General features: G+C 40.3%; 1 protein-coding gene across 4 annotated transcripts in view; it reads right to left on the minus strand.

Annotated features, from left to right (window-relative positions):
* The window catches only part of HERC2 (HECT and RLD domain containing E3 ubiquitin protein ligase 2), a 207,605-nt gene that overhangs the window by 124,169 nt on the left and 67,756 nt on the right, over positions 1-15,680 (minus strand). For 3 of the 4 annotated variants that reach the window (XM_063698424.1, XM_031002064.3, XM_063698423.1), the window contains 5 exons: positions 11,240-11,424; positions 9,431-9,586; positions 8,569-8,754; positions 1,278-1,448; positions 790-893 (listed from right to left, as the gene is read on the minus strand). In XM_063698424.1, the coding sequence (XP_063554494.1) occupies positions 790-893; positions 1,278-1,448; positions 8,569-8,754; positions 9,431-9,586; positions 11,240-11,424 (802 nt within the window). The remainder of the gene's footprint in view (positions 1-789; positions 894-1,277; positions 1,449-8,568; positions 8,755-9,430; positions 9,587-11,239; positions 11,425-15,680) is intronic. The other variant, XM_031002065.3, reaches the window with a different exon arrangement.

A 15,680-nucleotide genomic window follows, 5' to 3' on the forward strand; every position in this document is an offset into this window, starting at 1 on the left:
ACTGCACAGCCCTACTGTAGAAAAACTAAACCACAGATACATGATTTGGCTAGAATATTCCTTAGGAATCAGTTTCCAAAGTGACTGTACACCATGCTTCAGAAAGTATAATGAATTGTTACATGCATAAAGAACCCACTGGGCAACAAAACTATGACAAGTATTCGATGACAAGTATTAGTGGACTGTGACCACACATGTAGAGGAAATGAAATTTATTCTAACAAAAATCAAACTTTGAAAAAAGCAAGAGTTCAACTTTTCCAGTCACATAAGATATTTACAGCAAAGGTAATTCTCCCCTTCATAAACTGTTTTAAGCCCTGCCCTAATGGCATTTAATACATCTTATTACTTGTCGATACCTGGAAAGCTAATCCCAATATATAAATTCTATGTGTTCATGAATACATAGGAAGGACATATTTCTACTGTAAAGAATTACACTTCTACATAGTTCTTCCCAAAAAATACATACCTCAAGATTATAAGCCATTCCAAATTTCTACATAAGACCAAAGTTTAACCTCTTTTCTTGTGGAACACTGTCTATATTTCTCACAAATTGATCATTTAAAAAACAATTTTTCAAGACCAGTACATCACAGATCTTAACATGAATAAATGTAAATTCATTTATGACAAAACTTCTAAAGGATCTTTATATTTATCCCTAATGCCCCACAAAAGACCCAGATATCAGTACTTCTAGATCCAAATATTCCTATCACAAACACACAGAGGGTATCCCCTGCCATCCTCTGCATCACTCAAGGCATACAGCCTCACCTCCAAATACTGGCCAACACAAAACGCGTGCATGGATTCCCGGGTGTCTTCAAACTGCAAAGCAGCTTCCAAAGCTACCACTGGGTCTTCCCCTGCAAACTGAGCTGAAACAAAAAGGGAAAAAGCAACATGAGTTCAATTCAGCTTGCCTGAAGAGATATAGGAGAAACAGTGAATAGGAAATAAGTTAGGCGCTTAACTCAAAAGTGAGGGTTACCAGAGTATAATGACCTTCCACTGTCTCCCAGGGTTGCCTGGGCCAACTCAGAACTTGAAATGAGTTCCAAGTATTAAAACAAAAAATGCATAATCAAAGAAAATTCTTCAAATGTGCTGAATTTGTTGATAAGACAGACATCGAAGCCACAGATACATTAAAATATGCGGGGGCTGGCACAAAACTAAAGAAATCATTTATAAGCCAAATACTCTGCTTAAAATGATATAGGTTGTAACTTTTAACCAGGAAATAAGAAGTGTAATCTTACCAAGAATACTATTTCCTGTTAACGACTGTGTCTGGAAGTCCTTTATATCATACACTTTCCCGTCAATCACAGTCCAGAAGCCTCCATCTTTATTATGGTTCTCCAAATCAGCTTTGCGTATAAGTGTCACTTCCTCATTATTTCTACAGTTCTGACCTGTAAAAAATGACTCTGTATATACAGAAACCAGAATCAGTCCATTGATCAATCAACAGGTAAAATGAAAAGAACAAACTGTGTGAAAGAACTACAAGCAGAAATAAACAAACCCACAATCACAATGGGAGAAATACATACCTAGCTCTGAAACTAATACCACACATACAAATTCTGTTAAATATAGAATGCTTTAAAAAAAAATCTAGGCAGCATGAATACCAAATCGGGCCATGCCAGGCCACAGAGCAAATCTCAACAGATTTCAAAGAAATAAACTTACAGAGCATATGTGCTGACTACAATGCAGTTAAATTAGAAATAGGTTTTCAAAAATTCATTCAAAATAAATAAAAAATTCATCCACATATTTGAAAATTATAAAATACACTTATAAGTAACCCAAAATTCTAAGAAAAAAATGACTATGAAAATTAGAAAATGTGTTCAATTAATAATCAAAATACTGCAGATCAAAATTGGTGACATACAACTAAATGCATGCTTGAGGGCATTTATGTCTTTAAATGTGTATATCAGAGGGAAAAAGCTAAAAAAGAAAAACACCAAATCAATAAAAGTCTATTAGTTCATAAAAATACTCAAAAAAAGAAAACCTGAGTGGTGGTCACCTATGCAAGTGCTAGGATACCAACTCAATGTTATGAAAAATAGTTAAAGGGAGGTGGCAGTTCAAGAAGTCAAGCTTAGATTATGTCCTTCCTGTACAAATTGTACCTCCTGCTAACCAGACAGCAGAGGGCAAGGTTGGTAGGGGATTTTATAGAGGATACGCAACACATGAATTCCCTGGTCTAGCTTCACAGAACTAAAGTGGGGAGCCACTGAGCATTACAGGCCTCCTGAGCCAACAGAAAGCATGCAGCATGACCCCAGACATAACACCGCCCCAACGAGACCGAATTCAAATCCAACCAAACCTCTAGATCTAACCAGCAGATTAATGTAACTAACAGAAGAACATGTTGGTCTAGAATAAGAGAATGCAATCAACCAAGTTCAGAAAATGTGAAGTTCTCCAAAATAACCAACCTGCTTCTTTGAAAAAGAAAACGGTATCATCACAGGGAGAGGAGGGCCTGGAGCCATGTTGTTGGGAGAAAGACTGGAAGCACATGTCAAGCAATGTCAACACAGAGAACATGCTCAGGTCCTAATTCAAAATTACCACCTAAAAAAGGCATTTTTGAGATAGTCCAGGAAAATGTAACATGGATTGCATGTTAGATTAAGGAATCACTGTTAATCTTATAGACAGGATAATGATATTGTAGGGTTTTTTTAAAATCCTTATCATTAAGAGGTAAAATGCCTTAAAAACAGAATTATGCTTTAAAATAATCCAATCAGCCGGGCGCGGTGGCTCACGCCTGTAATCCCAGCACTTTGGGAGGCCAAGGTGGGCAGATCACAAGGTCAGGAGATCGAGACCATCCTGGCTAACACGGTGAAACCCCATCTCTACTAAAAATACAAAAAATTAGCTGGGCGCAGTGGCGGGCGCCTGTAGTCCCAGCTACTCGGGAGGCTGAGGCAGGAGAATGGCATGAACCTGGGAGACAGAGCTTGCAGTGAGCCGAGATCACATTACTACACTCCCGCCTGGGCGAAAGAGCGAGAATCCGTCTAAAAACAAAAATTAAAAAAAAAAATAAAATAAAATAAAAATAATCCAATCAATCAAAAATACAGAGAAGTATGAGACAGGAACATATTCACCTGTTAAAACTAGATTCATTTTACTATTTTTCTACTTTTATCTATGTTAGAAAATTTTCATAATAAACAGATTACAAAAACATCACAGTGCTAATAAGTATTCATTTCTCAAAAAGCAAGAAAAATAGCAGATTAAACCCTAAGAAAGAAGAAGGCAATAATAAAGAGTATGGCACTGGACAGACAAACATACAGAAAAATGGAATAGAATGGAGACCCCAAAAACAATCCATCATGTATTTGGTCATACAATTTTTGACATGGGAGCCAAGACCACTCAATGGGGAAAGAAGAGCCTTTTCAATGCATGGTACTGGGAAATCCAGACATGCACATGTAAAGAATGGAGGTAGACCCTTACCTTACGCCACACACAAAAACTAACTCAAAATGGATAAAAGACCTAAAAATAAGTGCTAAAACTATAAAATTCTTAGAAGAAAACACTGTGGAAAAACTTCATGACACTGAATTTGGTGACGTGTCTTGAATAGGACACCAAAAGCAGCGCAGGCAACAAAAGGAAAAAAATAGGTAAGTTGGACTTGATCAAAATCGAATACTTCTGTGCATCAAAGGAGGCTATCAAGAGTGAAACAGCAACCGAAAGAATGGAAAACAGATTGCAAATAATATCTATGAAGAATATATAATTAACTCCTAAAACCCAACACGACAAAAAACCCAATTAAAACACGGGCAAAAGACTTGAATATGCATTTCTCCAAAAAAGGTATGCAAATGGTCAATAAGCACAAGAAAAGATGCTTGACATCACTAATCATTAGGGACACACAAATCAAAACCACAATGAGATACCACTTCACACCCATTGATGGCTACTATCAAAAAAAAAAAAAAGTGTTGGTGAGGATGTGGAGAAACTGGAACTCCTGCACACTACTGACAGGAACATAAAATGGTGCAGCCACTCCAAAAAACACTATGGCAGCCCCTCAAAAAAATTAAATATAAAATTACCATATAATCTACCAATTCTACCTCTGGCTATATACCCAAAAGAAGTAAAAGCAGGCCGGCGCAGTGGCTCACTCCCGTAATCCTATCACTTTGGGAGGCCGAGGTGGGCAGATCACAAGGTAAGGAGATCAAGACCATCCTGGCCAACATGGTGAAACCCCATCTCTACTAAAATACAAAAAATTAGCTGGGCATGGTGGCGCACACCTGTAGTCCCAGCTATTCAGGGGGCTGAGGCAGGGAAATTGCTTGAACCTGGGAGACGGAGGTTGCAGTGAGCCGAGATCACACCACTGCACTCCAACCTGGGCGACAGAGCAAGACTCTGTCTCAAAAAAAATAAACAAATAAAAAAAAGAAGGGACGCAAATGGATATACACACCCACATTCATAGCAGCATTATTCACAATAGCCAAAAGATGGAAACAACCCAAGTGTCATCAACTGATGGATGGACAGCAAAATGTGATATACTCATATAACAGAATATGATTTCACCTTAAAATGTAAGGACATTCAGACACTTTCCACAACATGGATGAACCCTGAAGACATGCTAAATGAAATAAGCCAATCCCAAAAGGATAAATACTGTATGGTTCCATGTATATGAGGTAACTGGAGTAGTCAAATTCAGAGACAGAAAGTAGAATGGTAGTTGCCAGGTGCTAGGGAAAATTGGTGTTTAATAGATGCATAGTTTCAGCTGAGAAAAATGAAAAGCTCTAGAGATGAGTGGCGGTGATGGCTATTAAACAATGTGAATGTATTAATGGTACACTTAAATGGCAAATTTTACCAATCTTATACACACACTTCCAAGAAAAGAATAGGCAGGAACATTCTCCTACTCACTCTACAAGATTAGCACAACTTTGGTTACCAAAACCTGAATGTCTATTATGTTTTCCTACTACTGGAGCCATCAGCCAGTGTTTCCCTCGACAAGCTAACGTTCTCTGGTGGATAGATGGAAACTAACGGGTTGCATGGGACCTATCTTTTTCCTGAATTATAGCTTCTTTATTAGTAAAGGGGTGGTGGTTATCAATAACAATAAGTTGCAGGGCATTACAAGAAAATAAAATTACAGGTCACTGAAAAAATTACAAGGAAAATGACATGCAAAATCTAGAAAAATTACAACTACAGATGCAAAATTGTCTTTAAAAAATAGCAAACCAAGACCAGAAATATCTATCCATATGACCAATATCATGAGCAAAGTAGTTTTATTCCAGAAACGGGAGGTTGAGTCAACATTTGAAAAGTCAGTAATTCACACATTAATAGAAAAAAATAAAAATTATATGATCAAGTAATGCAGGAAAAGCATGTGATGAAACTTAACACCCAATCATAGTTAAAACTGCATCACAAAGCAGCAACAGAAGAAAACATCCTTAAGATTCAAAAGTACTTACAAAGAGACTCCTAAAACAAACATCATACTTTGTGTGTGAAATCTGGAAAGCTTTTTCTCTGCTACTAAGAAAAAGGCAAGGAGGTACACTGTCACCATTTCTACTCCACAATGCACTACAGGTCCTAGCAAGTGCAATAAGTCACTAGGGGAAAAGCTGCAAGATCAGACCAGACACAAGTATAGACAATCACTTGGTTCAGACAAAGGTGACACCCCAGAAGAGTGACCAAGGACAGTCTTTTCACCCAAAGGTGCTGGCACAAAGACGCTATGGACAAAATGCCCATGGAAAAAAAGTGACATGTGACCCCTTTCTCATAACATGCATGAAAATCAAGTCCAAGTGCACTATAGTTCTAAACATGAAAGTTAAGGCAATAAAACTTTTAAGGTGTAAAAGAAAATCTGGGTAAGAAAAAGATTTCTTAAGGTCCAAAATGAACAACCATTAAAACAGAAAAAAACTGGATTTCACGAATATTACTTCTGTTCATCAGAAAACACTTTTAAGTGACTACACAGGCCTGAGTGAGAGAAAAAGCTCCATCAGAAATAGAGCCAAAAGTTCATATCCCAAATATACAGTAACACTCACATGAATGACTAAAAAGAAAAAAAGACAACCAGATAGAAAAATGCGCACAAAACTTGAATTGGCACTTCACAAAAGAGAATTTCCAACTGATTAATGCACATAGGAAAAGGTATCAAACCTCACTAATAATCTAGAAAATGCTAATTGAAACCACAATGAGATACCAGTGTACACCCACCAGAATGGTTCAAACAGGGAGTGCTAGCAATGCTAGGTCTTGGCACAGAAGTGGAACACTGAGAATTCTCACTTTGCAGTGGAGATGAGTAGCAGCACAATCACCATGGAAAACTGGCATTCTGTATTAAAGGCATCCTCTACAAACCAAGAGTCCCACCAAGAAACAGACAGAAAGAATGATTAAAGAAACAGATGTAAGAATGTTAACGTATTGGCAGGAGCACTGGCTCATGCCTCTTATGTCAGCACAGTGGAAGGATCACTTGAGCCTAGGAGTTTGAGACCAGCCTGGGCAACAGAGGGAGACCACATCTCTACAAAAAATTTAAAAATTAGCCAGGCATGGTGGTGCATGCTTGTAGTCCCACGCAGGTGGAAGGATCTGCTTGAGCCGGGGAGGTCAAGGCTACAGTGAGCCATGATTGCACCATTGCATTCCAGCCTGGATGACACAGCAAGACCCCTGCCTCAAAAAAAAAAAAGGTAACATATTTACTTTAACCTAAACCTGGGAACAACTTACATTTCCATCAACAAGTAGAATGAATAGGTTGTTGTATATTCAAACAAAAGTATACTACATATGGCAATAAAAATGAAAGAACTCAGTAACGGGGTGAAGCTCAGAAACCAAAAGGTACATACCGTCTAGTTCCACTTACATGAAGTCCGAGAACAGACAGAATTAAAATGATGTTGGGTAGGGACAAGAACTTAGTATAAGATGATCAGAAGTAAGGTGGCGATGACCACACAGCCTGGGGCAGGGCACTTTTCAGAGAAATGAGTCAGAGTTTGGGAGGGTCCTGCCACCATCCAGGCTAAGGTTTGAATGGCTGTGACACAGTTCTCTCTATGATCAATTACAGGTATCTACTAGGTACTTTTGTGTATGTGTTACTTATCACAATTTCAAGAGGCTTTACAGTGAGTAAGCTGCTGATCTGATCAAATGAATGCCCCTCAACAGTATGACAGTAGAAAGACAAAATAACACAGGACTAAGCTCACTCCTTAACAAAAGGGGAAGAATGGTGCTGAAAGTATTGACTGTTTTAAAAATAAAAAACCATGTTCAATGTCCTGGGGCTGTTTTCCTCAGGACAACTGCTACCTCTTGTTTTAAGCTCCCATGTTAGGGGGATGATGGTCTAAAACACGAGAAGAAAAAAAGCCCATCCAGCTTGAGATTTCATATAAATCAAAGTTTAACCCTGATTTTGATTGATTCTGAGTCCAGGAAGCTAGAACCATAGAAAGCATGGTGACTTAGATTCAAAAACCCAAAACTCAAAACATTGAGAAGATAAGTCTCATTCCAATTTGGGATGCACTACAAGGCAATGCCTGTAAGAAGTGCTCAGGTGACTCCAGGAATTCTGCATCTCACTAACATCAAACAACCAGAGGACTCTGGAGAGTCTTCCCATATCAATCTCTGCCTCCTGAGCTGGACCACAGATAACCACCCCAACTGCACCTTCTGGAGGCACCAGGACTTTGTAAAATTTCATTTCAGTACTTAACAAAGATTACTAATGGAAAAATCTTCCTTAAATATAACCGAAATATAGCCGGGCGCAGTGGCTCATTCTTGTAATCCCAGCGCTTTGGGAGGCAGAGGCGGGTGGATCACTTGAGGTCAGGAGTTCGAGACCATCCTGGACAACATGGTGAAACCCCACCTCTACTAAAAATACAAAAGTAAGCTGGGCATGGTGGTGTGCACCTGTGGTGCCAGCTACTCAGGAGGCTGAGGCAAGAGAATCACTTGAGCCCAGGAGGCAGAGATTGCAGTGAGCTGAGATCATGACACCGCACTCCAGCCTGGGCAACAGAGCAAGATGTAGTGTCAAAAAAAAAAAAAAAAAAAAATATATATTATATATATATATATATATACACACACACACACACACACACACATATATATATACACACACATATATATATACACACACACATATATATACACACTCATATATACACACATACACATACATAAACACACATATATTTGGTTAATATATACATATATGACCCAAATTTCTTCTGATTTGGATTATCTTCATTTTTTACTTATACTACCATCAGTAGAAATGGCAAATAATTGGTCTTCCTTTGTAAAGTATTCTTTCAAATTGAAAGGCAAGAATAGGTTAGACAAGGACAATAAAACTTTCCTCAGTAAAACTCCTTTAAGACGCCGTACCCATTATGCCAGGCCAGGCTAACTCTTCATGATCATCCCGTTCCTTTCCTGGTGCCAGATGGTTGAACCGATCCAGATGTTCCAACAGGCCACCCAGCAGAGGTACAGCTCCAGCCTCTTGCATGAGACCAGCATTTTTACTGAGCAGAAGCACTATAGAAACTACTAGTTCTGGAAGGAGAACACCTACATTTAAGAAATAATAAGATTTAAATAAGTATTTATCCTATAAAAGCTATTTGTAAACTTGTTCTGTGTTTAAATTTTGCTAAGTCACAAAATAAGAAATGTTTGTCCTTTAGCGTATTTCTAAAGGATTATCTTATATTTTATATTGAGACAGGCATAGCTATTAAACAGAACCCTTTAAATTACAAAAATATTTTCCAAAACACTGTATTTCAATCACAGAACTATGAACTAAGAGTCTTCTATTCAGAAAATTAAATGTTTATTGATATGTTTATCATCAGGGAAAAAACACTAAAAAATAATGCTCTAACCTCAAAAAGTTAAAACATACCAGGTAATATCAGAATTTTTAAGATCCTTAAATAGGTACCTAATTTTTATTATGCTGTCAAAATAAAATTAGACAATTACCTTTGACCTCATTATTGAAATGTCAATAATGGAAGTATAAATCTAAATTACCAATTACATTTAAAGTGATATGAGTCCCATACCAGCTGGCTTAACAACAGAACTGTCAGTAACTAAAAAAAAAAAAACAAAGGTGAAAGGGCAGGAGGCCCAGAAAATTTAGAGAGTAAATGCAGGCATGCTGATCAGCAAAGAAGACACTTTAGCTTTCATCTATCTCCTAAAATAAACATGTACACAAGCAGGAAACAAAAGGTACCAGTGAAGTCCCCTTCCACAATGCAAGCCACCTCTGCGAAGTGCCGCCAGCTGGTAGAAGCAATGCTGGCGGCCACAGGCAGTATATCTCCAATGTGCGTGCACAGGAGGGCTGTGTACTTCTTCAGCAAGGAACCAACACCCATTAGCTCTGGACCTTGAAGAAGGATTGAGAAATTTTCATTTTCACTACTAAAATTTTTCTTTGTAAACAAACTAGCTGCTCCATGATGCTATTCTCATCTACACATCTTTTACCTATAATAATTTTCTCAAACAGAAGCCTGTTAACCCTTAGTCCTTGCGCTCTTTCTGTATCATGTGACTGGAGGGACACGGTTTTTACGTCAAGTTTTATACCCTGCACTACAGAGTACCTAGAAATTTTGGGTGTATGAACACTAAAGTCATAATTTAATTTAAAGATTTTTTTTTTTAACAGACGGAGGTCTCACCATGTTGCCCAGATTGGACTCGAACCCCTGGGCTCAAGTGATCCTCCTGCCTCAGCCTCCTGAGTAGTTAGATCTACAGGCATGCACTACCACGCCCAGCTCTAAATTTTTAAAATTTTATATCCAGTACACAAATGTTTCCTAAAAGCTTGTAAATTATTCCCAAAAAACAAAGTTAGGCACTTTTCTGCTCCATAAAATCTTCAGTTTTTCTGTCTACATGGTTCTTTTTTTTTTTTTTTTTTTTGAGACAGCGTTTCACTCTTGTCGCCCAGGCTGGAATGCAATGGTATGATCTCGGCTCACTGCAACCTCCGCCTCCTGGGTTCAAGCGATTCTCCTGCCTCAGCCTCCGGAGTAGCTGGGATTACAGGCACCTGCCACTATGCCCAGCTAATTTTTTGTATTTTTAGTAGAGACGGGGTTTCACTGTGTTGGTCAGGCTGGTCTTGAACTCCTGACCTTGTGATCCGCCCACCTTGGCCTCCCAAAGTGCTGGGATTACAGGCGTGAGCCACCACACCCAGCCTCCTACAGATGGTTCTTAATAGCTTTTCAGTCCTTGTGACTTTGTCTTTAAGATGGTCAACTCTTTCAAACTATCAGCTCACCTACTGAAACCTGAAAGTTTCCATTACTGACAAGAGCCTAACTCTTCAGAAAGTAATTAAGTTACTTTGGGAAAAAAACAGCTACAAAATTACTAATGGAAGCAGCAGAGCTTTCCATCCTTGACAGAGAAAGCCTCATGATGGAGGGCCAGCCGCTGCCCTGGATGCTGAAGAAGGGGAACCATTCCCTCAACAGTGCACAGCACTGAGCACTTACACACCATTCTGTTCTGATTCTCACAGGCTGCCTCAGGGATTATCCCAAGTCTGCAGGTGAGAAGTCTTTGGCCCCATTAGACTTGGTCTAATGTCTAAACTATTAAGTAGAGCTGTAACTGAAACCCAGGCTTTCTCCAACAGTTCTTCCCATTCCACCCAGCTGGCTCCCCTATGTGACATGTGAATAGGCTGTCACTGTTTACTTCCTACATCATGCCAGTCTCCAGCATTCCATAGCACATGGAACAAATCTGATAAATCTTCTGTAAGACTAAACTGAACATACAGGATGCTATTACTGATGTCTAAAGAATTTAAATATTAAGGCAACAAAATTAAAAATATTAACGAGGCTATTATAGAAAGGTCCAACTCAAAAAAGTGGATGCAAAATGAAGCCCCAAAATTGGTGCATTTAGTAGTATAACAACTACACATCTGGGCATATAGGATGGACACGTCGAAAAGCCTAAAGTAATGAGCCCCGATCACATACAAGACACTTTCACATTTTAAGCAACTTACTAGAAATATCTGAGGTCTGACCAATACTTTCTCCTGGATAAAGTTTACTAATAAGCAAACGTTGAAAACGCAGTAACAAATCCAATGAAGCAGATCTTTCACGACTGTGTTGCTCAAAGTCCAGACATGATGAAATCCGACGGGCAACATCTTTCAATCTGGCTACAGTCTGAGAAGCAATGTTTCTATACAGGAAAGAAGAGGATTACAAAATTAAACAAGATATTTCTATTAAAAAGAAAATGGGATGGGGTAAATCATGACAAACTAATATCACAAACACAGATCATACATGATGACCTGCAGCTGGCTTCCCTCCCCAAGTGTGTCCAATGTATCTGCAACAAGTGCAACCTCAGCCAAAACGGAGCAGAAGGGCACGGAAGGCTCAAAAGAGATAATGATGCCCTCGCGCTTCACTAACGTGCGCCTATGGAGCTGCGTGCAGTGGTCCAAACTGCAGAGGATCTTGCTTCCAAAGGAATACTTCCACATTCTCAATGTCTAAGGAATGTAAACATTAAGACAACGAAATTTAAGATACTGATGAGGCTAATATAGAAATATCTGACCCTCTAGAAAGAAAAAACACAGTGTCATTATTTTTTGTCCAAAGCTGCATTTCAAACAGCAATGTGATACTACTCTTCAAGACAAGACTCGCCTGCATTGCCGCATCTGCCTTGCAAGTCCACCTTGAGCCCTTACTCGCAAGCAGCACTGGGGTGGGCCATGCAGCAGGTGCTGAGGGCTCAGGGAGTCCAGGAAGGAAGACCAAAGCAGGTGCCCAAAGAGCACGGCAGCGAAGAAAGTAGAAGAGGCTCCAGTTCCAACACTGTGATGTGACTTGAGCCATGAGCCATTGGAAGATGACAAGAAAAGAGAAGAAACATATGTTCCCAGAAGGTAAAGTTAGGAGAGCAGTGAATGTTTCTGGTTCCTCAGCAGAACACCAAGAAACAAGGGCAGGAGAACAACACAAGGAAGCAAGGGAAAGACAGTGCAGGTAATGGAATGTCAGGCTGTGGGACCAGAGTCTGCAATGCCAACCCACCAAGGTTATGATAGGAAAATAACACCTTCTGTGTGTTTAAGGAAAGTAACTCTTTTTTTTGAGACAGAGTCTAGCTTTGTTGCCAGGCTGGAGTGCAGTGACATGATCTTAGCTCACTGCAACCTCCGCCTCCCGGGTTAAAGCGATTCTCCTGCCTCAGCCTCCCGAGTAGCTGGGAATTACAGGCACACGCCACCACGCCAAGCTAACTTTTTTTTTTTTTTTTTAAGTGGAGATGGGCTTTCACTATGTTACCCAGGATGGTCTCGATTTCCCGACCTCGTGATTCACCCGCCTCAGCCTCCCAAAGTGCTGGGATTACAGGCGTGAGCCACCACGCCCGGCCTAAGAAAAGTAACTCTTATGTCAATGTGAAAGCAAATCAGACAGGACATGGGAACACGGAGGGGAGGAGAGCCCAACCAGAGCCTGGTTCCAGACCCACCCCACCCGCCCCGTTGAGCCAGGAGCACAGGTGGCTCTCTGCACAACACCAAGAGCAAGGATATGCTTTCAGCTCCACTTTAACTCAGGTTCCTAATGTGATAGCAGGCTTGTCAATCCCACTTGCCCCCGTGGCTCACACCAGAAAACTACCAGCAGTGTGAGTAAGGACAGAAGCAGGAGACAGAGGAGCCAGGGTTGGGGAATCCCACAGCAACCCACAGGCCCTCATCACACATGGCAAGGATGCGCCCTCACTGGGCTCACCACCACCAGACATCACCTTCACTACCTGATACCCTGCCTGGATAACACCACTGTAACACAAGAAACAGGTCTAGGATCTAGCATGTATGCTACACCTGAAGGAGCAAGAGATGGTAATAAAATACAATGAAATTTTTAGTTTATTTAATATAAAATTTAGAGCCATAATCAAAACGTGTAATTCTGATGGGGTTCACTACTTATAAAAACTTCACAGCGCTCTATTTTCAAATGTAAATGGTATTCTGTGGCTCCTTGCCAGCATGTAAATAACGATTTACTCTGAAATCCCTTTCACAGCTTATTTTTGGCAAGCAGCAATTTCTCCAACCCACGTTTTCCAAGGGAAAAAAGGACATGAAATGTCTCCAAAAGTCTCTTACGATCTTTAGATAAACTACTGTTCAACAACTGCATCCGCCAAGTCAACACATCAAGAATCCTTCACTCACAAACACTTAAGGTGAGAAAACAGTGTCTACCCATGCAGGAGAGGGACACATCATCCATGCTTATGAAAGCCTGGACTATCGGCTACTGAAAAACTGTGAATGCATTTTTCTTTTTATACTTTCCAAAATTTTTGTGAGGTGATAACTATGTTTGTGTCTATTCTTTTTATTTTGTATTTTTTAAGTACGTGCATCCTTATTATAAATCTGCTGTAGAACCAATGTCCCATACAGGACCCCACATGCCACAGGAACCAAAAAGTCACATGCAGCGAAGGTGAAGACACAGGAGACAACCTGTGTGGACAGCACAGAGCCACCTGCCGAGGACACCAATGGAGCTACAGGTGCAATTCAAAATGTTCTTGGTCGTATTAATAAATGTGGCCAGGTGCAGTGGCTCACACCTGTAATCCCAACACTTTTGGAGGCCAAGGCGGGCAGATTACCTCAGGTTGGGAGTTCAAGACCACCCTAGCCAACATGGGGAAACCCCATCTCTACTAAAAATACAAAAATTAGTCAGGTATGGTGGCATGCACCTGTAGTCCCAGCCACCCAGGAGGCTGAGGCAGGAGAATCATTTGAACCCAGGAGGCAGAGGCTGCAGTGAGCTGAGATTGTGCCGCTGCACTCCAGTCTGGGCAACAGAGTGAGGCTCCATCTCGGGGGAAAAAAATTGTCCTTAGTCACATTAAGTAAAAAAAAAAACAAAAAAACACATAAAACTAATTTTAATAATGGCCAGGCGCGGTGGCTCACGCCTGCAATCCCAGCACTTTGGGAGGCCAAGGCGGGCAGATTACTTGAGGTCAGGAATTCGAGACCAGCCTGGCCAACATGGTGAAACCCTGTCTCTACAAAAATACAAAAATCAGCAAGGCGTGGTGGTGTACGCCTGTGGTCCCAGCTGCTCGGGAGGCTGAGGCAGGAGAATCACTTGAAGCCAAGAGGCAGAGGTTACAGTGAGCCAAGATTATGCAACCGCACTCCGGCCTGGGCAACAGAGCAAGACTCCATCTCAAAAAATAAAAATAATTTTAATAATGTGTCATACTTATCCCAACAGATTGAAAATATTACCATTTCAACATGATATCACTATAAGAAAAATTATTGAGATATTTTACATAGGTTATTTCATATTAAGTCCTCAAAAACCATCAGGGTAGCTTACATATGTAGCACATTTCAATTTGGACAGTGAAATTTGCATTGAAAATATCTGATCTGCCCTAGACTCATAAAATACACAGTTGACGAAGTAGACTCACATGGCCAAGTGATTCTAAACATACTTAAATGCTTCCTAATAACGGAATCAAGTTTTTAAACCTGCATTTTAATTAATAAAAATTAAACAGATAAAATATTCAGTGTCTCAGCTATGATGGATACACTTCAAGTGCTGATAAACAAACGGTGTTGAGTGTAGCCAGACGGGCCAGCGCAGGCTACACAGCTGCAGCTCAAACAGCACAGTTGCAGGTCAAACAGGCCAGTCTCTCTGTGCACGGGAACAGTCTGGGCAAGCAGGAGACGGGGAAAACGGGCACTGCCCTGGTGAGAACAAAGGACCCACAACAGGAACCCTAGACTCACCCCCTGCCAAAGACACCAACAGCCCATGAAGCAGCCTCCTCAGAAAAGGGAGGGGCATTCAAGAACTTAGAAAAGCACCTCTGGAAAATGCTCACTTTAAAACTTTGCATGGAACTTTACATTTTAATTACAAAGGTTTTAACTTCCATGTTCTCATTTATTCTTAATTAACTCCATGAAAGTAAACACGGCTTTTATTCTTATTCCTATAGTTACTGTGTTGGAAGTTCATCTATGTAAACAAGCTGTTGCAACTGAAATTTTATGAGAACAAATTCCAAGCTCTTTCCATTAACACAAACTATATGAAGTTTAGTTCTCTTTATTTCCATTGGTTAAAGACCAGAATGTATGAAATATGCATTATCAGATTAGAAAAACAAAACAAACATCAGAAAAAGGTTTTGCAAAATAGAATTTACTAAAATCTATGATAGAAACTAGCTCTAAAACTTCCTGTTTCAAAATTTCACTGTGCGTCTACTAAGTTCGTTTTTCTGGCTGTGGACAGCAGGCCCACCCCACGCCGCAGGCCCACCGCATGCCGCAGGCCCACCCCACGCCGCAGGCCCACCCCACACCACAGGCCCACCCCACACCACAGACCCACCATGGTCCCATG

Source organism: Gorilla gorilla, chromosome 16, assembly GCF_029281585.2.
Source record: "Gorilla gorilla gorilla isolate KB3781 chromosome 16, NHGRI_mGorGor1-v2.1_pri, whole genome shotgun sequence".
NCBI classification, from domain to species: Eukaryota; Metazoa; Chordata; class Mammalia; order Primates; family Hominidae; genus Gorilla; species Gorilla gorilla.